Raw genomic sequence first — 25,487 nt, 5'->3', positions numbered from 1 at the left:
CCTCACCTCTGTAATCCAACTCTTTTGTCAGTGTTTACCAAGACCTGCCCTCAACGAAAATGAAATCCCAACACACAAGTGACAGCACCTCGCAAACCTGTGACCTCCAACAGCTTGAAAGAAGGACAAGGGCAACGGATGCACTGGAACACTTGCAAGTTTCCCACGAAGTCACGTACCATCCTGACTTGAGGTGGCATGGTGATACAGTGGTTAGCACTGCTGCCTCACAGTACCAGGGACTCAGGTTCAATTCTAACCTCAGGTGACTGTGTGGAGTTTGCACATTCTCTTTGTGCCTGCGTGGGTTTCCTCCAGGTGCTCCGGTTTCCTCCCATAATCCAAAGATATGCAGGTTAGGTGAGTTGGCCGTGCTAAATTGCCCGTCGTGTTCAGGAATGTGTAGGTTAGGTATATTAGTCAGGGGTAAATGTAGAGTAGGGGAATAGGTCTAGGTGGGTAACTCTTCAGAGGGTCAGTGTGAACTTGTTGGGCTGAAGGGCCTGTTTCCACACCGTAGGGACTTGTTGGTTCTGTGACTTGGAATGACTATCACTGCTACTGGGCCAAATTTTTGGGACTCTCTGCCTAACAGCAGAGTGGTTGCATCTTCTCTTTGTGGACTGTAACGGTTCAAGGAAAATTGTGATGGACAAGCAATGTTGGCCTAGTCAGCGATGCTTGCATCCCTGGAGTATGAAAAAAACCCATTTCCACAGCAAACACTTCAGAAGTGAATAATGGAATAAAATTCAGGCTTATCAAACCTTGAATCTGGCACTCAATCATGTTAGAAATGAAAGGCCAAAGTTCATTCCTTTCTGGAGTAATTGTGGGCCAGCTGTGTCAGATGTTGATTAAATAGCCACTCCCAGCAAAAAGAAAGCTCACTGAGTCATGTGCCATTCAGCTTCAGAGCAAGTTTCTCAGCCAATCACAGGCCTCATCACTGAAGTCCAACTCACCAAATGCTGCCAGCCATTCGGACATAGGCAGCTTCTGGGTCTTAAAGACCATTGGGCAGGGATCCAAGCATGGGTCACCCACTTTTCCATCATCTGTGCCCCCTTTTGGAGTAAATGGAGGCCCCCATCCAAACCTGGCAGTCATGTCACCTTGGTTACCCTGTCAGGATACCAGTCACAGCATTTCACTGGCTAAGATTTTTAAGGCAATCAATTACCAAGAAAATGCTAAAGAGACTCAAGTCCTTTTTTCTAGCAGAAGCCGATCGATAAGACTATTCCTCCTCATCTCAGTCCTTACGCATCGTCCCTTCACTTTGATGTTGTGTCCTCAGGTCCTAGTCTCTCCTACTAGGAAAACCTCTTTGTCACATCCACTCTATCTCAGTGTTCTATAAGTTTCAATCAGATTCCCCCCTCATCCTTCGAAACTCCATTAAATACAGACCCACAGCCCTCAACCACTCCTCATATGACAAGTTCTTTGTCAGCCCCAGGATCATTCTCGTAAACCTCCTTTGGACCCCCTCCAATACCAGCATATCCTTCCTTAAATAGGGGGCCATAACTGCTCACAATATTCCAAATGCAATCTGAGCAGATGCTTATACAACCTCAGCAATACATCCCTGCTCTTGTATTCTGTAACAGTTCAAGGGGAATTGAAATGAATGCTAACATCGCATTTGCTTTCCTAACTGCCAAGTGAACCTCCATGTTAACCTTAAGAGTATCCTGAATTAGGATTCCCATGTCCCTTTGTGCTTCAGATTTCTGAAGCCTTTCCCCGTTTAGAAAATAGTCGACGGCTCTACCCCTATCATCAGCCATCAACTCTTGCCTTTAAACTCCCTCATGTTACAACTCTTTCCAACTTAAAAGGTTTACGTGTTCTGCCTTTGGCTAACTTCTCCAACTTTTCTGTTTGTTCCCACAAGTCAGACTGACACTTTGTGAAACATTTTGGTCTCTTCTGCCACATTAAATGTGTTGTACAATCAACATCATATTAATGCTGTTTTCTTTAAAGGGTTTAAGATCAAAATACAACTAAAATTGTGATATATGACATGACATTACTGATGAAATTGATACCAACATGCCAAATATGCTATTAATTAATAGATAAGTGCCTTTGGTCTTGGATTGATTATAAAAAGCAGAACTGTTTCCTTACATTGCACACTAATTGACTTTCTGTTTTATTATTCGAAGTGTCTGTCTCCCTCTGCTGGATCTGTATTTATCCTACTTGAAATATTCAGAAAGTCAACATCAATGAAATTCCACGAGCTTTTTAAGAAAATGAAAGTTTGGAATCTCGATAGAACACTTTGGGAAAGTCTTGTACACTGTATCAAAGAATACTAATGTTCCTATTAAAATACTTCTGCCAGGTTAACCATCTACAAATAACATTATCCACCTCATTAGATAGTGTCCAGCAATTAATAATGACTTGTTTATTGTGGTGAAGAAGGAAAGTGTGTTAAGAACACATTTCCTCACTCACAGGCTAATAAATTCACATAACTAATTGATAGAAAAATGCAGCCAGTTTAAATAGGTTTAACATGGAGACAGTGCTCTCTACTATTCCCACTTTTAACATGTCAGTGAAAAAGCCTCAATTGAAATTCGATGCATTGCTTCCACCAAGTGCATGAGAGCGTGCAGTACAGCAATCAAAGATTGATCACCCTGGGAACAAACCGATGCTTGCTTTAAGGTACAGGCATGTCTGGCTGCACGGTTGCTTTCTGGACTACAATGCGCAACAAATTGCAGCGCCAAATGAAATTAGAGAATACAATGGTGTTGAAAGGGCGAACAGACAGTCACCTATGAGTAGCGCTGGTTTCAGGCATTCCTTTTCTTTGTTAATAATTAATGATAATGTGAAAAAGAACTGTCTCAAGTTTCTGTTGGGGTGCTTCTAATCTACGCCAGGATCCTGGGATTGACTTCAGTGACAACGCACACATGTTCCAAGCTGGGATGCCTCCAGTTATTCTGCATGCAGCTGTGATTGGCTTTGCTTCCACTACACACTGAAACAACGGGGAGAGCAACTCCAGGCAACTGAACACATGGATGAAAGCTGGGAATGGCTCCAGTCACACAGCACACACGGGCCAGATCGATATTAGCCCCAGTGACATTGTTTGGTAGAGGAACTTGCTAAATGGGGAGAGAGGAGAAACAGGAACTGGAGTAGACCTTTAAGCTCCTTGCATCTGCTCCACCATTCATGTAGATTATGGCTGATCTTCCCCATCCATGTCATTATCCTGCACAATACCCGGTATCTCTTCATATCATTAATTTCCAGAAATCTGTGGTCTTAAAAATACTCAATGACTAAGCCTATACAATCCTATACAGTAAAGAATTCCAAACATTCACCACCCTCAGTGAAGAAATACCTCATCGTATTTTTAGATTTATCATATTTATATGATTTTCCTTTCATAAATGCATGTTGACTAAATCTTATTATTGTTTTTAATGGTCCAGTTATGACACACTTTCCTTCTTCACCACAATAAACAAGTCATTATTAATTGCTGGACACTAACTAATGAGGTGGATAATGTTATTTGTAGATGGTTAGCCTGGCAGAATTATTTTAATAGGAACATTGGTATTCTTTGATACAGTGTACAAGACTTTCCCAAAGTGTTCTATCGAGATTCCAAAGTTTCATTTTCTTAAAAAGCTCGTGGAATTTCATTGATGTTGACTTTCTGAATATTTCAAGTAGGATAAATACAGATCCAGGATAATAGGCCTCATAGATCCCATCAGCCTCACAGGTCTTTCCTGCTACTAATGCCATGTTAGCACATCTGCCATGCCCTGCTTTCTCTTTTGCTCCTTTCTTAAAGAATGAGGTTACATTTGCTAACCTCCAATCTGTAGAAATCCTTTCACAATCTACAGAATTTTGGAAGATAATCACTAATACATCCACTATAGTTATGGCCTCCTCTTTCAACTCTCTGGAATGTAGACCACCAGATCCAGGGAATTCATTAACTTTCAGTCTCGTTAATTTATCCAGTATCACTTTTTCTAAAGCTAGTTCCTTTCAGCTCCTCATTCTTGCTCGTCAAATTAGTTCTCTAGTATTTGTGGCAGGTCTTCCGTATCTCTTTTCTGTGAAGACAGACACAATGTTAGGAAATTTCCTTGCCCTGATTTAATGAAAAATACGATTAATTACGGCGAGAATGAAAAGAATCAAGTTCTCAGCATTGAGCAAAACTTGCATGATTTTTCTCTTAAGTATAAATGGTGACTTCAGAAATTTACCTGTGAGTGGAGACTTTTATTTCCATGCACTCACAGCTCATTAAAGCCCAACTTGACCAATTTATATGCCAGTTCCAATTCTCAACCCCTCCACTCAGAAGCTAGACAATGCAAAAACCTAACAGGTAAAATGAGGTGGGCTTTTCATGGCAGCAGCTTGAATGCCCATCCTGGCGAAGGGTCTCATCCCAAAACGTCAACCTCTCTACCTCCTGATGCTGGCTGCATTCTTCCAGCCTCCGGTCTGTCTACTTTGAATGCCCATGCCAGCCAATGCTTCTTCTGCACAACTCTATCCTTGTCAACCCTGTGTTCACATACCTCAGGACTGGAGAATGATCAGCCTCAGCACATCCTTATACCTACTGTCAGATAAACTCACTTCAGACCTTTAACATTCTACTTTGGACACTTCCAACTCGTGTACTTCAACGATGTCACTCTGCAGGAACAGGCATACATCTGCACAGGGTGTTCTTGTGCTGACATGGACACATACATCTTAAGGCTCTTAGCGTGTTTTCTTCATGCGTGCTTACTATAACGCTTTCTTGGAGGCTGCCTTTCTCTGTCTGCGTACATCACTTTCCACACGCATGAAGTCTTTAGTGAATAAGTACAAAATGCCACTTAAACAATCACAGAAAATATTGGAGAAACCCAGCAAGTCTGGCAGCATCTGTGGAGAAAGAAACAGAGTCAACATTTCGAGTCTGATATGACTCTTCAGAATTAAGTTTGAAAATCCAGATACTTATTAAAAGAATTGGCTGTTTAAAAAAAAATACTGAACCAAAATCAAAGAACGTTGATCCTATTAGGTACATCTATATCTTATTCAGTCAAGTTAAGTGGCTACGTTAAAGTTGTCTAAAGTAGAGTAAAAACAGTAACAAATGCTCAGAACCAAAGTACATAACTCAGATTTCCTTCCACACCAATATGAGTTACATTCCCATAAACCTCAGTCAGGTATTTATCAGAAAGCTGAAAAATGTGTTGCTGGAAAAGCGCAGCAGGTCAGGCAGCATCCAAGGAGCAGGAGAATCAACATTTTGGGCATAAGCCCTTTTTCAGGAATGATTCCTGAAGAAGGGCTTATGCCTGAAACATTGATTCTCCTGCTCCTTGGATGCTGCCTGACCTGCTGCGCTTTTCCAGCAACACATTTTTCAGCTCTGATCTCCAGCATCTGCAGTCCTCACTTTCTCCTACTTATCAGAAAGCCACTTGGTCTGAATACTGCTTTAATGTTTCCTGTAAGGAATGAGATTTTGTAGACTTTGCATCTACTTCCAGCAAGGCTGTTCCTTCAGCGCACCTTTAATCTTCTTAGTTATAGACTCCCACTTCATTACAGATGTTGCTAGTTCATGTTCACTTTGATCATAACTCCTCTGGTTCTAACATTCTTTAACTCTGGAGTCTTGCATCAACATGACTCTCTTCTCAGCTTGGCTATCCCTAGAGTTTCAATTCACAATGGGAATCAACTCTGTTCAACTCTTGTAACCAAAATTTCAACTGAAGCCTGTGTGAAAGATGTTTCATGCACTGAGCTTGTTCTAAATTAATATGTAAAAGCCTGCTTGAGATCAGGGTCCAACCTAGGAACCTACTCACACCAATAGTTAGTTTCTTGTTAACCCTTGGTTCCTCTATTGTGTTGGCTCTCAGGCAGTTTGGTCACATGATCAGCAATGGAAGCAAATAGTTGGCTATGGAAATCATGCTTCAGAGAAACCTAATCACTAACGGACCCATTACCCCAGGACAACATTTGGTTATTGCGTACAATTCTGGTCTCCTTCCTATTGGAAAGATGTTGTGAAACTTGAAAGGGTTCAAAAAAGATTTACAAGGTTGTTGCCAGGGTTGGATGACATGAGCTATAGGGAGAGGCTGAATAGGCTGGGGCTGTTTTCCCTGGAGCATCAAAGGCTGAGGGGTGACTTCATAGAGGTTTATAAAATCATGAGGGATATTTTCTTGGGGTGGGGAGTCCAGAACCAGAGGGTATAGGTTTAGGGTGAGAGGGGAAAGATATAAAAGGGACATAACAGGCAGCTTTTTCATGCAGATGGTGGTGCGTGTATGGAATGAGTTGCCAGAGGAAGTGGTGGAGGCTGGTACAATTGCAACATCTGGATGGATATATGAATAGGAAAGGTTTAAAGGGATATGGGTCAAGTGCTGGCAAATGGGACTAGATTAATTTGGGATATCTGGTCGACATGGACAAGTTGGACCGAAGGGTTTGTTTCCGTGCTGTACATCTCTATGACTCAATGACAAAATATGAGCCTTTTACCTCTCAAAATTACACAAGCTATCACAACATCTTCAACTGCACTGTTTCCTGACCCATTTGTGATGTACAGTGATTCAGATTGTTAAGACCATAAGAAAAAGGAGCAGAGGATTGGTATTGTTGTTTGTCCACCATTATGTGTCACTTATATAAACGGATGGTGATGGCCAGTATGAAGGGACATAGCTTTAAACTGAGGGGTGATAGATATAGGACAGATATCAGAGACAGTTTCTTTACTCAGAGAGTAGTAGGGGCGTGGAACGGACTGTCTGGAACTGTAGTAGACTCACTTAATGGGAGTGCCCCCAAGGAGGTACCAGGATTGGTAGGCCTGCTGGATTTTACACCTGGCCCGATGGATTTTACACCTGGCCCGATAGATTGTACACCTGGCCCGATGGATTGTACACCTGGCCCGATGGATTGTACACCTGGCCCGATGGGTTTTACACCTGGCCCGATGGGTTTTACACCTGGCCAATGGAGTTTACACCTGGCCCGATGGATTTTACACCTGGCCGATGGAGTTTACACCTAGGCTGATGGATTTTACATCCGGCCCGATCGATTTTACACCTGGCCGGTGGATTTTACACCTGGGCCGATGGATTTTCACCAAAGGAGACAGGATCCAGGAGTCAGGGATCCCTTCTGGTCACAAACTCACCCTGAAAATATTTCAGATTCTGATGGAGGCTCTAAGTTAATTGGTAATTAGTCTGGAATGATAGCTGAATAGTGGCTTTTATCAAAATTCATTCACGGGATGTAGGCGTCGCTAACTGGACCAATTCTTATTTCCCACCCCTAATTATTAGGAGTTAACCACCTTGCTGTGGGTCTGGAGTCAATATAGCCGGACCAGGTAAGGTGAGCTGTTTTCTTTCCCAAGGAACAGATGGAACCAGATGGGATTTTTCTTGATAATACTTTCATAGTCACCTTAGACTCTTAATTCCAGACATTTTTTTAAAAGTGAATTCAAATTCCACCATCTGTCATGGTAGGATTCAAACTCAGGTCCTGACAACATACACATGGAGAGTTGGAAGCCGGGATCAGGGAGAGAAATGTTAATGGTACTGAAATGTAGAATAGGAGTACTTCAAAACTTCCACTTTTAACGACTTAAATACATCCAATTAAAATCTGAGTGATTACACTTTTCAGCCATTCCAATGAAAAATAGCACAGTTATAGTCACACAGCATCATCCTATATGATGTCACCATTTTATTTCATCATAGGGTTATGGAGAAACAATAAGAAAGTGGGATTGAGGATTATCAGATCAGCCAGTGTCTTGGAATTTTGGAGTGGGCTAGATGGGCTGAATGAGCTGAAAATGTGTTGCTGGAAAAGCGCAGCAGGTCAGGCAGCATCCAAGGATCTCCAGCATCTGCAGTCCTCACTTTCTCCTAGATGGGCTGAATGCTCTACTTCTGCTCCTACATCTTATGGCCTTATTTGTTTCTAATCTGAACCGATCCTGGCAAGAAACATTCAGACCTCAGAATTAGTCTGGGGTAAATGTATTACAATAGGGTAGGGGAATGGGTCTGGATGGGTTACTCTTCTGAGGGTCAGTGTGGACCTGTTGGGCCAAATGGCTTGTTTCCACACTGTAAGGATTCTATGATGATGATAAATTTGTACCAAGAGCTTACACTGGCAAAATTTACCTCAAAAGTATTTTGAATCATTGCATTATGTATTATTATGTAGACTTTAATCAGATGGCCAATTAATTTACCCCACATTATGTTGAGACTGAGAAAGCAGACAGTAGCAAACAATAACACAAGAATAAACTGGCACTTGTTGTAGAAAGCATGAGCTCTGTATTATGCATGTGTACAGAGGGATCTAAAGTATAATTACACTTGATAAAGCAGGATCAAAACTGAAGGAGCTGGAGGTAGGAACAGAACGATAGGGTGGAATTAGGGATATACGTGAAGGACAGCAATAGGAATTTGCCTGAAGAAGCGAGAGGTGCCTCAGAAGATATCTGATGGGTTTGGGGGAGCAAAAGGCATTCTGTGCAGGAGTCCATGACTAATAACTGACAGGCATTGAGGTATTTAAATATTTTTAATCAATTATTATCCTGAAGTTCAATTGAGAAATGAAATGCTGCTTAAGATTTGATCATTTCTGAGCTGCTGAGAACATGGACATGGGAAGATTTGGATAAGTGTGTGGATTATAAGATCAAATAACTAACAGCAAATTACAAATCACTTATCATTAAGGATGTTGCAGATCCTTTACCATGAAATTAACCAAACTGGGTAAAGTCCATGTTAGATTGTATTGTGCCTTGTCGATTCAATGCCATTTGTTTCTGTCTCAGACTTTTTAAAAACATTCAATAGGCACAAGAGAATTTACAAACTTAATTACTTATTTCCTGATTAATATTCCTAATAACCAGCTCATCTTTACCACAGAATCTATACCTCTGATCAGAACTGGACACTTTTTTTTTTCCGACTCCAATGTTTAAAGCAGCCTTTCGCTTTCTGCTGACTGAGCAGAGCTCATTTATTTATTTCTAAAAATGTACTGTATACGGTTTTGAGAATCAAAGCCAAATATGTCATTTTCTGTGTAGCAGGGTGATTTAACTTTTGGTTATAAAACAGAATTTGTAGTTTTATTGCCATAATTAACAAAGTCGGACCATGAGATGTTTCCCTGTGTCCATGAGACGTAGAGATTCATTACATCCTAAATTACAATGTTAAGCTTTATTTGTCTCCAAAATCAAATGGGTTAATATAATTTTCATAGATTAGCATTAAGCCACAAGGTGATTTATTAAAGGACGGGTTGTACTGATCCACTGGTAGGCGCCAAGTTTCTGTTAAACTTTATTGAACAACCTTTTGTCTACAAAAATAAAAGTGTCATCCATCTTCTTTTCGATCCCCTCGGGCAACACTTGATTTCTAAAGAACACTTCCATACTCTCAACCATTTTTCAAGATATGTCACAGCCTGTTTTAAATTAAAGCTTCTTTCAAAGTTTCCAGCTGCTTTAAACACACTTCAAAGTGACAGCACCCAAGAAGGAGGGAAAGGTTTGATAACCAGGGGGCAAGTTTTAAACCATTGTGCCGAGGAAAGACTTCCAAGAGTGGGGCAGAAGAAAAATGATAAATGCACTCACAACCATTTGGCCTGAGCAATAAGTATTGGCTGATGCGCGACGTCTCATCTTACCGTCAGTAATAATTTAAGTCAGAAAAGTTAGGTGAAATTGTTCACTGTATCCACCTCAAATAACAAAAGTGCCATAATTTACTCAGGAAGCTGATGATAAAGGATGTGGACTGAAATCTACAATCAGGCCATACAGCAATTTGAACTGTCTGATTTACAGAACTAATGCATCAGATCCAAAACTACTTTGTTCAAACTCTATTCATTCATCTGGATTAGGCAGTGACAAATATCGACGAAAAATCAATGCTCCTGTCGTGGTTCAGCATCAGCACTACCTGAAATTACAACGTCAACCCAAAACTGGTGCCACTCGCTTTATCATCTCATCTCCCTTACCCCAAAACACCCCAGGATGCTACCTGCAAGCGATGTGATGTAACGAGCGAGTCAAAATGGCCACCAAAAAAGTGATTCCAAAAGTTCATACATTGACCCATAAATTCGTCAGAGATTTGATAATCAGGTTGGAATTGTGCCTGCTGCTAACCTTTTTCAAAGACAATCCTGGGATCAGTGGAAAGTCCCAACAGCAATGAGCAGGTACAGCGACATTGCAGTAGGCACAGAGAAGGTATAGCTACATGCCATCCCCTGGCATGGACTGGTAGCTTATTGTCAAGGCTGGCAGGAGAAGGACTACTGATATCCAACTCCAGAATCAGTGAGGAATGGTAGAACTCAGGAAGATTGATTACAGGGTTAACTCAATCAATTCCAAACTTGCCCCTTTATAATACACAATCACTGAATGCAGCATTAGATGTTGCACAGAAAAGGCTAACTCTTTGAAGTTGTCCAACACCTTCCTGTCAGAACCATATCAAGGAGTGGTCGAGGGCTCCAGCTCTGCCCTGGATGGAGTTAGGAAGGGTACGAGGAGAATCTGCTTGAAATTTACAGAATACTGAGAGGCCTGGATAGAATGGACATGACGAAGATGTTTCCACTAGTAGCAGCTTTAGAGTGAACAGAGGACGCTTCAGAACGGAGATAAGGAGGGATTTCTTCAGCAGACAGCGGTGAATCTTTGCTGCAGAGGGCTGTGGAGGTCAAGTAATTGAGTGTCTTTAAGACAGCGTTAGATACATTCTTGATTATTAAGGGTTAAGAGGAGAATGGCATATTAAACATGATCAAATGGCGGAGCAGACTTGATGGACCAAATTCAGCTCCTTTACCTTATGCTCTAAGCCTTGCCCAGTGGCTATAGAAAAAGGTCATAGCCATAGATCCAGGGAAACTGAAGGAGGAGTTAAGAACATAGGTGACCGTCAAACTAAGAGCATCCAGACTTTGCCTATTTCTCACATCAATGTTGGTAAGAGTTCATTCTCAATTTGAAGGTAGTGTGCAGAACAGTCAATCTCTGGCTTTTTAGAATTTACACATTCTGCAGGATGGACTTTGCTCAATATATTTCCAATGTGACATACTGCATAAATCATGCAATAACCAAACAAACTGCCAGCAAAATTACCTTCACACAGGTTTACTCATTTACACAAGTTGACATATAAACCATGTACTTGGGTAACCGCAATCTCTGCACCTCCCAGTCCCAATTTAGCTAAGTTTTCTATTCATTTACTGGAAAAAGCCACATATAATAGACAGGAACAGCTTAATTAAAGGGAGATCTTCCCAATTTTAACCCATTTGTTCATAATGGGAGATCACTCTTCGAATTTTGCAGCTAGGATCTGTGTAGGAATTTGGAATATAGTTATACATTTATTAGAATAGAATCCCAGGAATGATGCATATGTGAGAGGGGTTACCCAGCACATTGAGGAAGTTGGTAACATACAAAAAATATAATGCTCCCTCAGGCCTACTTACCATGAGAACAGGGAGGAAAGAGTTAGTTAGTTTGTTTGTTAAAACTATCACCCATCTGTTTTATGCATCAACACAATACTGATTGAGATAATGACATAAATCCACCAGTATTGTTTGGGAATAATGTAAAAGTCCACAGTGGACATTACCTTGGCAACCCCTAAAGGTTTAAAACCTTCACTTAATCATCAAAGTCAGAACAATAATCTTCGAAGAGATGGGGGAGTTTGGTATGCTATTCGAGTGTGCAGTGTAGCACAACAGGGAGGTAACATTGCAAAAGGTTTGAGGTGGTGGCGTTTTCGGGGGATTACAAAGCTGGAGCAAATAAAGCATACCTCCACTTCACCTGAAACCACACATTAACACTCCAATGCCCTGTTTGTAGGTGCTGCTGCAGTGGTGAAAATATGTTCTTTCAATGACATTCTTTGCCTGTGGTCAAACAGGAAATTATCCAGGTGAGGCCTTAAAGACCTACTAGGGGTTTACTTGCTCGAGTACATTTTAAGGCATTCAAGGGAGTTCTGTATTTTAGATGTCCACGTGAGAGTAAAATGAAGAATATTTATCCAGACTTTAGTGATTGAAGATCTGTCAGAGTAGATGGAATTAGTCTGGTACTTTCAGAAAAGCAGGATCTGCAATAAAGTTGGCGATTCCAGAGTTGCTTGTTGAGATTAGATTCCCTGTAGTGTGGAAACAGGCCCTTCAGCCCAACAAGTCCACACTGACCATCTGAAGAGCAACCCACCCAGATCCATTCCCCAATATTCTACCCCTAACTAATGCACCTAACACTATGAGCAATTTAGCACAGCCAATTCACCTGTCCTGCACATCTTTGGACTGTGGGAGCAAACCCATGCAGACACGGGGAGAATACGCAAACTCCACACAGACAGTTACCCAAGGCAGGAATCGAACCCAGGTTCTTGGTGCTGTAAGGCAGCAGTGCTAACCACTGAGCCACCAAGCCACCCAGGGAGAGAAGCAAACATGTCCCTTGATGGAGGAAAGAGAATGCAGACAGTTTAAATGTGGACCTTCTCAAGAAAGGGGCTGCTGCTGGGGAATAGGAGTTGCATACTGAAGGATGGATCTTACCCAGTGTGGAGGGTATATTTCTACACATACATAAAACTAACTGACTTTTAAAGGCTTGCACCCATACTGCTAACACACTGGAGGCAGCCTGAACAAGCTCAGGGCTGAACTTACACTGCTCTGTGAACAGGCTTTCCACTGACCTGGCTGTCAAAAGGCAGACAGAGATCCCAGATGGAGTTCTGGATCAGGTATACCATGAGCTTTTAGGGTGGGAACGTTTCATACGCCTGCTCACTAATGCTCACTTTGAATTTCACCAGGTGAGGTGACAGTAACTGCATTTGATATCAAGGCAATACTTAACCCAGGGTGACATCATGTAGTCTCAGCAAAACTGAAGTCAATGGGAATCGGAGGGATACTCTCCACTGGCTGGAGTTATTCTCACCACAAGGGAAGAGGCTCCAGGTGGGCTTTGGAGGTGAACAGGAAGGATCAAAGGGGTTTAGCATCTCACTGGGGTAGTGGAAGCTGGGCTGGTGGGCCCAAAGCACACAGGAAACTGCTTCCACCCCCAAAATGATGTGCTTCCTCCTCCTTTACAGACCCTTCATTACACGTAGAAGAAACAAAATAGTCCTGACACACGATATTTTCCAGCATTTTGTGGCAATGGAAGTGAATTGGGAGCCTTAACGCTCTCACCAGACCTCAGAACGGATGTTAATGAGGAATGTTCCCACACCCTATATTACGGGAACAGGTCGGGGTGAGCACAAAGGTAGTAGGCAGGCAAATTGAATTATATAAATGTTTTCCCTGTCCTGACCCCGAAAACACAGCATGGTGGGGGCAATAAGGTCCAGGCTCAGGTGCTTCCAGACACTGAGCTGTCATTGGAAGAGCGTAGAGTTGATGGAGGCACAACTAGTGACAGGAGCGATGCCCACCTGAGCTTAAGGTTGGACTCACAAAGACTCAGCTACAAAACCTCTAAAGTGCTCTTATTAATATGGTGGAAAATCCTGGTTCAATGGAGAGGCAGGCCAGGAGTAGCACTAAGTATATCCTGGTGAAGCTATAAGACAGGACTACTTGCATACCAAGCAACAGAAGCAGCATGTGATAGACAGGGCTGAAAGATCCCACTATCTATGGATCAGACCTACGTTCTGTAACATCCAATGGTGGTGGCCAGATGAACAATTCACTGGAGCATATGCTCCACAAATATTCCCATTCTCAATGACAGGGAAACCCAACACATCTGTACAAAACAAGGTTGAAATATGTGATATCAAGAAACTGTGGCTGTAGTCCCTGACAACATTCAAGAAATAGCACTGAAAACCTGTACTCCAGAAATAACTGTGCGCCTAACCAAACTGTTAGTACAACAATGGCATCTGTCTGGCAACTCTCCGTGAAAACAGGATGTATTTAATCTGACCTATTACTGTTTGATCAGCGTACTCTCAATCATCAGCAAAGTGTTGGAAAGTGACAACAACTGTGCCATCAAGTGGCACCCATAACCTGCTCACTAATGCTCACTTTGAATTTCACCAGGTGAGGTGATAGTAACTGCATTTGATATCAAGGCAATACTTAACACAAGGTGACATCATGAAATCTCAGCAAAACTGAAGTCAATGGGAATCGGAGGGAAACTCTCCACTGGCTGGAGTTATTCTCACCACAAGGAAATTCTTGGTTGTGCTTTGTTGAGGTCTGACATCTCATTCTCAGGACCTAATTGTACAAGCTCCTCTAGCTAGCGTCCTAGGCCCAACCATCTTCAACTACTTCATCAGTGACCTTCCCTCCATTATAAAGGTAAGAGTTGAGGATGCTTACCGATTGTACAATGTTCAGCATGATTTGCAAATCCTCAGATACTGAAGCAGTTCAAGTCTAAATGTAGCAAGCCCTGGACAATAGCCAACCAACATTTGTGCCAGGCAATGAATGTCTCCAACAATAGAGAATCTAACCATCATTCCTTGACATTCAATGGAATTACCAACACTAAATCACCCATTATAAACATCTTGGGGATTACCATTGACCAGAAATGAAACTAGAATAGTCATAAACATAATGCAGCTGCAAGCGAAAGTCAGAAACTAGGAATCCTGCAGCAAGTAATTCACCTCCTGATTCCTCAAAGCCTGTTCACCATCTACAAGGCACAAGTCAGCGTGATGCAATTCTTCCTAATTGAAAAAATGCACTCAAGAATGTTTACACGATTTGGGCAAGTCTGCTTGCTTAGGATCCAATCCACCACCTTAAACCTGCACTCCGATCACCAGCAATATACAGTGGCCGCAGTATGTACCATCTAAAGGTGCACCTCTGTAACTCACCCAATCTCCTTCAAGAGCACCCTCCAAACCCGTAACAACTATTACCTAGAGGGACAAGGGTAGCAGATGCATGGGAACATCATCACCTGCAAGTTCTCCTCCAAGCCATTCACGATCCTGACTTTGGAACCATATCACTGTTCTTTCATTGTGGCTGGGTTAAAATTCTGGAATTCTCTTCCTCAAAGTTCTGTGGGTATACCTTCACCACATACACTGCAGCGATTCAAAATGGCAGCTCCCATTATCTGCACAAAGGTAATTATGGACAGGAATAGAAACTGGCTTAGTTAGTGAATTCGATATTCCATGAACAAATAAGAATAGAACTCTGGAACATTTGCAAAGCTGTGGAGTGTACATCTGAAGATGCTGCAAGCAAATTGTCCTGCACTCTGGTCAGGATGTTCTTTAAATATTATATTTTGTTCTGGTCACAAGGAGGCATGGAGACATGTAGTGCTTTGGAAGAAGTCCAGAGAAGAGCTACAATGCCAATTCATGGTATCAAGAGTCTGAGTTGTAAGGAAAATCTTTTCTGTAGCCTTGAAACATAACCTTAAAAAAGCAATGTTACAATTACATGAGGAAATCAAAAAAGTAAACCTGGAATATTTGTTTAAATTTCAGATGTAGGACAAAGGGAAACAAACAGAGACAAGTGAAAGGAAACTTTAAATTTTTTTACCAAGAAAATGTTTCGTCAGACAGAAGATTGGAATTTCTAGTGTTGAACATCAATAAATTATCGAATCCCTACAGTGTGGAAGCTGGCCATTCAGCTCACATCAACCCTCTGAAGAGCACTGCATCCAGACCCACACCACTGCCCTAACCCTATATTTACTATGGTTAATCCACTTAGCCTGAACATCCCCGAACACTACAGGCAATTTAGCGTGGTCAATCCACCTAACCTGCACATCTTTGGACTGTGGGAGGAAACCCACACAGATGCATGGGAGAACGTGCAAACTCGACGCAGACAGTCACCCGAGATTGGAGGAATCAAACCCAGGTCCCTGGCGCTGTGAGGCAGCAGTGCTGACTACTGAGCCACCATGCCACCCAACATATAAAATAGAATTGGAAGTTACAAAGAAAAGACCAAAATATTTGCTGAATATGTGAATTATTATGGGTTAAATGTCCTTCTTTACATATACTTATTGTGTGATACTCGAATTTTTAGCGTTTTTCTGTATCTACCTGGAGCTTAATTCCCTTATCTAAATTTCAGGCTTTCTTATCCAGACATTTACTATGTGCTATAGATTAATGAATAACTGGAACTTTTTAGCCAGATCTTTAAGATAGCACCAGTTACTTTAGCGATTGTTCAGCATTATAAATCACACTGTTCAAAAGGAGTGAGCTTTTAATTTCTGCTTAGCTTTATCTTTTCAATCATTGCTCTGTAATTCACTAACTTGGGTGCTACTTATTAAATGTTCTTTAACCTTCTATGACAGAGTTAATACTCAGAAGGATTAAAGGTTTATCCTTGATCATATAATTCCAACAAAAGGCTATCCTTAAAAGAAACATTAATCAGAGAGCAGGGTCTACAAGCTTACAGCCCTGTTTTTATCTCATCGCCCTCATCAGATGTGGTTATCCAACTGGCAGTGTGGGATCAGGAAAGTTATCATCTAATTAAAACTGGAGAACATATTTAACTTTTTTTGACTGAAGCATAGGAGATTGAGGCGTGACCTTATAGGAGTTTATAAAGTCATGAGAGGCACAAATAAGATGAATATTAAAGGTCTTTTCCCTATTGTGGGGTGAATTTAAAACTAGGGGGCATATTTTTAACATGAGAGGAAGAAGATTTAAAAAAGGACATGAGGGGTAACATTTTATGCACTGAACTGCCTGAGGAAGTGGTGGATGCAGGTACAGTTACAACTTTTCAAAGATATTTGGATAAGTACAGGTGACCCCCCCCGTATCCATGGATGATATGTTGCAGGAACTACCATGGATGCCTGAAACCATAGATAATAGCAAACCCTATCATTTAAATGGGAAACTTAACCCCCATCCCAGAATTATTTCTGGAATTTTCCATGTAATATTTTTGGACCGTGGTAAACCTTGGATAACTGAAACCGAGGAAACCAAATCCACGGATACAGGGGTTCTACTGTACATGAATAGGAAAGGTATAGAGGGATATGGGCTAAACGCAAGTAGGTGGGACTAGTTTAGTGTGAGAACATGGTCGATGTGGGTGAACTGAGGGTCTGTTTCCATGCTGTATGACTCTATGACTTTATAAAGCCTTGCAAACTCTTCAAAGATTTCAAGATAATGCAGCAATTCTTGGTGATACAAGGGATTAACAGTCACTGTATAACATCAAAGACCTTTTGTGCGTGATACTGGCAACTCAGAGCCTTTACTCCATTGTGACTGCAATTTATTTACATTCAGTAAAGAGCATTCAATTTTAACATGTTGAAACATGTTGCTATAGAGGCATAATAGGATACCTGATGGGAGATTTTCACAGAGTAGGCTGAATTCTTCTGATCAAAAATGGATCCTTGATTTTCACTGAAGCTATTGAAGTGTTAGACATTGCGGTCCCACAGTGCGGTAGGTCATTAGGCTCTAAGCATGTCTGTACCTGAATGAGCTGACATTGCATTTTGATACAAGGACAGCTCGGTTAAATATTATTGATGCCGAGTGTGCAATCCAAAGCAGCAGGTGGGCAAAATGCAAGGTACCAACAGCCAGTTCAGGGCTACTGCCTTCCTGTGAAGGCTGACATTTTCTTCAACCCCAAACATTATGGAACCCAAGTGCCTGACTGACAAAAGGAGAAAGTGATGACCGCAGATGCTGGAGATCAGGGTCGAAGAGTGTAGTGCTGGAAAAGCACAGTCAGTCAGGCAGCAATTCCTGCTGCTCGGATGCTGCCTGACAGGCTGTGCTTTTCCAGCATCACACTCTTCGACCCTGATTGGCAAAAATCAAGAAACAGGAGTAAAATGGAAGGGTTATCCTTAAGGTACACTAGGAATGTTCTCCACTTCCATTATTGATGGTGCTATCAATACAAACATGATTGAAGCATTAATAAGTTTGTGCATTGGTCCTGACCATTAGATTACCATTGTATTTGTGCATATGCATATTTGCTGCTCTACCTATTACTCTGTGGACGTGAACACAGCAGGTAGATAGATACATGCACAAAACTATGACATGTGTAAGCATTGATTTGCATTACATAGAAACATATCTAGCTGTAAAAATATGAGAATATTTACATAGTAATAAAAAGTAAACATGGGGCCCAGCCCTCTGACAGTTTATGAAAAGATAATTGAGTTCAAGTTCTAAAGTTAGACATTCAAACTATAAAATGACATTCAGTAATGTCAAATATGGTGTGCTAAACATTACACAGTGCCAAAACCTGTACTGTCAAACACAGTAGTGTCAAAAGATGCAATTATTTTACTGGACCAAATACGCTTATTGCCAAAAACATCCTTGCCAAGTAATGCCAAACTAATTACTGTACAACTTAACATTAATGAATGCCAAATACTGTCAAATTAGATACTTTGTTGAATATTTCACTATACTAATTTACATTGCCCTTTCACAATGACCTTTCCAAACATTTATCCAAATCAATCCTATGACGCTGGAGCTTTGTCCCTGATCAAAATATCTTTCAGGTGATAAATATTAACCATAGTTTTCCCTTGGTCTTTTTCACAATAATCATGTAATTATACCCAGAATTATATCTAGCCAGGCTCTGAGGCTCCAAGAGGGGGAGCCCTAGGCCCTAATTGGGTTTAAAACAAAAATTCAAACATTTTTACTTCATGAATTTGGGATCCACTTGGAAACAGCAACTCATTCCTCTGGGGTCAATTTGTATCTTCAGCAGATTCATCTGTCTTCCCAAAACCCACCCCCACCCCCTCCAACCTTCCTTCCTTTCTATAGTGTTTGCCCGTTTCAACATACATGTCCATTTTGTCTCTATCTCCATCTGGTTTAGCCCCTTTGTCCCTGGTTATGCCTGCATGTAACCAGTTTAGTGGCTGAGTCATGTAGTTCATGACAACGGCAACTCAAAGACAGCTAAAGAAACAAAAGCTAACTGAAATTCAAATTTTCTCAAATATTCCATTCTTAGTATGCCCTTCAAAGCAGTAAAGAAAGCGTTTTTTTTTAAACTAACGAATTGAACAAATATTAACTCAAAAGAAACAGCTGTAGGATGCATCGAGGCAATACTTATCCAGATAACAGAAGCAGGAGAGGCAAAGATCTGACACACACATACAATATCTGATGGTGCAGGCACCCCAGAGGATTGCAATGTCACGTCCATGTTAATATCATTGTTTTGGTTTATTCAGGGAAGAAACAACCACTCTGATGAGATTCTCAATTTCGTCTCTGTTTTACAATAAGTGGCTTTGTGAGGCACAAGAGTAAAATCAGTGGGTCACAGAGAAAGCATTCTGTAGACGTTTGCTTAAGGTTCAAGGACAGCAGGGCTGCTTCCACAATCTAGCATCGACAGTGGGGAAGAACTGAACAGCAGGAACACATCTTTGGAAGATGCAGGCATGCAGCTCACAATGTTTTGAGATCCACTCCCAGCAAACACCTCTTTTTGACGAGCTTTGCATTGCAAGATCAACTCGAAGGCGCAAACAGCATGAACGATTGCAAAAAGAACCAGTATTGAAGAGTTAATCCATTCTGTTCTACTTGTTTTAACTCATCATTACAGTCAGCAAACAGCAAACTAGCCATCTGTTTCAAACTATAAATTCTGGACAATAAGAAAATATATCTGTCAAAGGAAACCACTTCCCCTCGTTACATCTGGAACTACCTGCTTATTTCAGTGATTTAAGGAGCTAAATGCCAGCAGTGAATAAAATCAGACACTCACCTTGTTGGCAGCAAACACTAATTTGACATTTGGACAGCATGGGAAGTTTCCTGTCCAGGTGAGTGGTAGACGTGACTAGCCTGTTGCCCTGCAGCAGCATGTATTGCACAGCAACCCAATTCTTACTGGGGTTTTTGGCATTAACACAGTAGATTGCGTCAGTACTTTGTGCTTTCAAGCTCTTTATATACTTCTGAATTTTGTTCTTCACTTTACAAACATAAGCAAATATATTGAGGGACCCAAAATTTCACTGATCTTGCCCTCCAATTTCCACAGCAGATATGGCTTTCATTATTCACTGAAATTTGGAGCAAAAATGCATCTAGTGCATGAATGAATTGCTTCCGACAATTTGTAGTCCATTTGTAGTGAATGCATTACAATTGAAGACATGCAGTACATTATACATGTACATTAATTTGAAAATTTACAATACATGAGTTTTTGATAATTTAAATGTGGATAATATATTTCAAACTGTTGTCCTTACTTACTAGTCATCCAAGTACTGATTGAAAACTGAAACACAGAATCAGATGGTCAGACCCACAGCAGATGACAAAAATATTACTGGTTAAAAGTAAATACTTCCTCTATCCTGACTAACATGGGTGGTATCTGCGTGTACTGGGGACAAGTGACAAGAATGTGAGGCAGAGGAACCCATGTGAGAAATTTTGCTCCCACAGCAATCAAACCATAAATCCAATTTCACCAAGAGTTTCTTGGTCAGCCAGGATTTAGCCCGTGAGGGTGGACAAATCCAAGGAAAATCTGTAGCCCAACCATCAGGAATGAGGATAGGAGAAAAGATACAGACACCCACTACTCAGAACTAGAATTCCTGCACTGTGGAAACAGGCCTTTTGGGCCAACCAGCCCACAGAAATCCTCTGTAGAGTAATTCACCCAGACCCATTCCCCTGCTAGTCTACATTTACCACAGACTAATGCACCTAACCTGCACATCCCTGAACACTATGGGCAATTCACCTAACCTGCACATCTTTGGAGGAAACTGGAGCACCCAGAGGAAACCCAAGCAGACACGGGGAAATGTGCAAACTCCACAAAGTCGTCTGAGGCGGGAGTCGAACCTGGGGCCCTGGTGCTGTGAGGCAACAGTGCTAGCCACTGAGCCACTGTGCCGCCCCACCTATCTTGGCTGCTTGTCCTTCTGAGTTGAATTTTAAATGGAGCAGGGGAAGTCTAGAGTAGGGTGTGCTCAGGAGCTGTTCCCCTCTGCCAGGGAACTACAACAGAACACAGTAAAAATTCTGTTTATATCCACCCGATGAATCCCATTAACATACACCAGGTTGACCCTGTTTGCAGGAGCTGAAAATGTGTTGCTGGAAAAGCGCAGCAGGTCAGGCAGCATCCAGGGAACAGGAGAATCGACATTTCGGGCATAAGCCCTTCTCCTGTTCCCTGGATGCTGCCTGACCTGCTGCGCTTTTCCAGCAACACATTTTCAGCTCTGATCTCCAGCATCTGCAGACCTCACTTTCTCCTGTTTGCAGGAGACCTGGGTTCAAGTCTTATCTGCTCCAGTGGTCTCTGGGCAGCTTGGTTAGGAAGTCTCGAGCCGGTGTTTTACATACAATAGGTAGACCCTATTCACATGCACCAAGTGACTTCTGGCAAAGAATTCCTGGCCTGACAACAGAAAATTCCTGATATTATCTTCACAGTGCAGCTTTGCTTGCTGAAAGACGGCCAGCGTGGCAACCATGAAACACAAGATGAAGTTGTAACAGCGTTCAATTTGAGGAGAGAGTTTGCTGGCTTACCTTGCATTCTCCATTGACACAAATATTCAAAGATCCAGATTCACATGGGGTTCCATCTATGACTTGAGCAGCATGGCGCACGTAGAACTTGTAACCAATGGCTCTGCAATTCAGCTCACATTTTTGGCTGTCTGATACTGAACAGCAGGAAGAAACAGAATAACATGAGAGGCGGCATTTCAGTAGCTGGCTTTGGATATTTTAATTGGGCCATTTATTAAAAGCAAAGGCTTTTACACAATATGTGCATGTACTAAAATTAGCGAAGAACAACTTATGGGTATTTACAATATACAGGAGATCAATCAGGCACACTATGCAAAATATAACACGGTTTGAAATGTATCAGGGTTCAATTTACATTCAACCCAAACAACAAAAACAGCAAAGGGAGGGGCTAGCATCAGCTTGGAATCAAATTCAAGGAATATCGGAATAGCACAGGAAAATTAGAATTGAGGTGGAAGGTCACTCAGGATTTAAGTGAACGGCAGAGAAGATTCAAGGAGCCAAATCCTGGGCCTTGTCCAGGCCAGCAGCAAATCAAGGGCTGTCGACACTGTCGAAAAGTGTGGAGCTGGAAAAGCACAGCAGGTCAGGCAGCTTCCAAGGATGCTGTCTGACCTGCTGTGCTTTTCCAGCACCACACTTTTTGATTCTGATCTCCAGCATCTGCAGTCCTCATTTTCTCTCAGGCTCTTGACACTGACCTCAAAGAAGAGGCCTAGAAAGAACAAACCTACTTCTGTGTTGTGGTTTTCCCCTTTTGTTGATCGTGTTTAAATCGGATTTTAAGTAGAGACGTCTCGGTGTGCATCAACAGTCGGAAGAAATAAAAGTCACCGTCGTCCCAGATGACTGCCCTCTCATTAGTGTCAGGCAACTGGTGGTGAAGCTTTTTCTGAAGATCGTCATGCCTCAGGCCAGGGGGAAAGCTGAGAATGTGGGTCCTTCATGGTAACCTCAGCCAGTGCGGGGATTAAGCCCACACTGTTGGTCTCATACAGCTTCATAAACCAGCCATCCAACCAACTGAGCTAGACCCACCCCCTTGACAGCAAACAGCTTTGGAGACAACCGCGTGGATATGTTCACTTAACAGCAAAAAAAAGGTAAAAGATCATTATGTATAAATTTCAAGGTGCTGAGGTAAATGTTACTGATGTTGAGATTCAAAAGTAAATTAAAGACAAGCTGCAAAGTGATAATGTTTCGGTGAATTTTTGTGTTTAACACTGTGAGTGAAGTGAAAGTTGTCATCAAGCCATGATTCCAAGAGACATTGCACTTTGTGGGAATCTCGCCCAGGCATTCCATGGAGCAGTATACATACTCGCTGACGGCAACTTCTAGATTTCCATGTTATTCTATGGATGTCTGAGCTCCTAAAATTGCTATTAGTCTTAGTGGAATAATGACAGCAAATGCTGACAGCTTTGTTTACATTAGCACAGTAAAATCTGGGTCATTAAACCTATGGGCTAACGTCAATCCTATGCTTGCCTGCTCTCCAGCCTGGATTAATGCAAGCTCATTCTCTGATGTGAAAACAAGAAATCTGAATCCTGTCTGAATGGGCACTCAGCAATAGTTGAAACTGCGTACAGACTGGGTCCAATAGTGTGTCCTGGCAACAGTTTGTGGAATATATTTCATCAGAGTCATTGATCAATGTTAAAATCACAAAGTGGGATATGAACTGAAGACGACTATAATAATTAGGCAATTAACTTATATGCTGCAACAACAATAGGTTCAACCTAGGTTTTCGAAGAATTTTGTTTTGCAGCTCTCCAACATATGCAGGCTTGAAATGAAAACTTTGCTCTTGTGAAATAAGCTGAGAATGTGCCAGTTACAAAAGCAATCATATCACTGTTCTTCAAAGCAAACATTGCACTGTTTACTCCCACGTCTGCAACATCATTAAAGGTGCTTTTCTTTTTACCTGTGCAATTGTAACGCCTCAGTTTTCAACACAACTCAGGTGAGCGGGGACTGGACTGCAAGCCATCACAAGGTAGCCTGGGCAACTTAATCTCGAGTCTTTCAATTCCATCTAACTGACCGGCTGCCCTTGTGAATGTGTTGGAGAGTCTGCAGCGTACCTACATGCTAACATAGTTTACAGTGGGCCTCTTAACGCCTGATGAAAGCAGTAATGCACATTTTCAGGACAGGTTTGTTCTTTTTATTACAAAAATATACTTCATTCATAAAAAAATCTAGTCACTAGAGCAGTTCAATCCTCTACAGTCTTTGCATATTAAGAACAAACAAAAATGCAAGCCATTTCTCACCTATACAAGGTGATATTTACCCACTTTAGAGGCACCAGGAGGGTCCGATTACTTATCGGAATCCCACAGTATTTTGGCAGGAGGACCTCAGCTAATGGTCTTTCCCCACTGCACCTTGGCAGCAGCTGCCTCAAGATTTAGTGCATCCCACACACGTAGTCCTGGATCTTGAATGTGCCAGTCTGCAACACTCGGTCGGGGTCAACTCCTTGCCCTGGAAGACCAACATGTTTTGAGCATTCCAAAGAGCATCCTCCACCGAGCTGATGGTCCTCAGTGTTTGTCTTGGTGTGCATCCCGGAGAACAGACCGTTTAGCACAGAGTCCTGCGTCACGGAGCTACTCGGGACAAACTTCGACAAAAACCACTGCATCTCCCTCCAGACTTCCTTTGCAAAGGCACATTCCAGCAGGAGATGCAGCTGCTTCGAGGGCACTGCATGGTGGTATAGAGTCCAGGGGTACATGAAGGATCTGACAAGTAGTGGCTCCTCACTACCAGCCAAGCGATGTCCTGGTGCTTGTTGGAATGTTCCGGCGATGAGGCATTCTGCCAAATGACTTTGACAGTCTGCTCAGGGAACAACCTGACAGAATGCACGCTCTCCTTTTCCCGCAGCGTTTTGAGGACACTATGTGCTGACCACTTCCTGATGGACTTATGGTTGAAGGAGCTTTCCTGTGCACATTTCTCCACAAAAGACTGGTGGTACAGAACGGTCCAACTAATTGGAGTGTGCCGTCGCAACAAGGACAGCCCCATCCTTCGCAAAACCTCAGTATGGAGTGACACTTAGTGGTTGTGTAGAGGGTCTACACATGGCTTGATGCAGCCACACTTGAAGATGGCTGTCAGGATGTGGGCAGCGTTGGGTAAGGTAACCCCCCCCAACCCAACCCCGCCACCCCCGCTTATTCAGAGATTTGTACATGGTGCCGCAGCTAACATAGTCCATCTCAGACCTCCTGATGAAGTGGAAGATGGCTCGGGTGACTGGGAATGGACCAGACCTACACCAGGTACGACAGAGAGAGTGTCTCACACCTGATGACCAGGTTTTTACCCGAAATGCAGAGGGAACGGTGCTCTCTAAAACCTAGTTCCTGCTTCATCTGGGCAATATGCTCCTCCCAAGTTCATACCCCAGACCCTCTGAACCATATTTCCAGCACCTTCAAGTAAGCTGGCCTGACAGTAAAAGAGATAAAGGATCAGTCAGCCCAGTTCCTAAAGAACATGGCCTCAACCTTGCCTCAGTTCACCAGTTCAGCCAGTTCAAACTGGTTGCAGATGCTCATGAGTCTGTGTACTGATAGCAGGTCCGAGCAGAAAACGATGACGTCATCCATGTACAGGAGGCTTTAA

General features: G+C 42.2%; 1 protein-coding gene across 1 annotated transcript in view; it reads right to left on the bottom strand.

Annotated features, from left to right (window-relative positions):
- LOC148139908 (thrombospondin type-1 domain-containing protein 4-like) overlaps positions 1–25,487 on the bottom strand; it is a 148,617-nt gene that overhangs the window by 15,893 nt on the left and 107,237 nt on the right. Inside the window, exon 7 of the mRNA XM_087979829.1 lies at positions 21,822–21,958. Within this exon, the coding sequence (XP_087835955.1) occupies positions 21,822–21,958 (137 nt within the window). The remainder of the gene's footprint in view (positions 1–21,821; positions 21,959–25,487) is intronic.

This window comes from Chiloscyllium plagiosum, unplaced genomic scaffold (genome assembly GCF_037043375.1).
Source record: "Chiloscyllium plagiosum isolate Xiang-an unplaced genomic scaffold, Cpla_swu_hap1 HiC_scaffold_36, whole genome shotgun sequence".
Taxonomy (NCBI): Eukaryota; Metazoa; Chordata; class Chondrichthyes; order Orectolobiformes; family Hemiscylliidae; genus Chiloscyllium; species Chiloscyllium plagiosum.
Note: the sequence above shows the minus strand (reverse complement) of the source record. Positions and strands in the feature narration are given on the sequence as shown.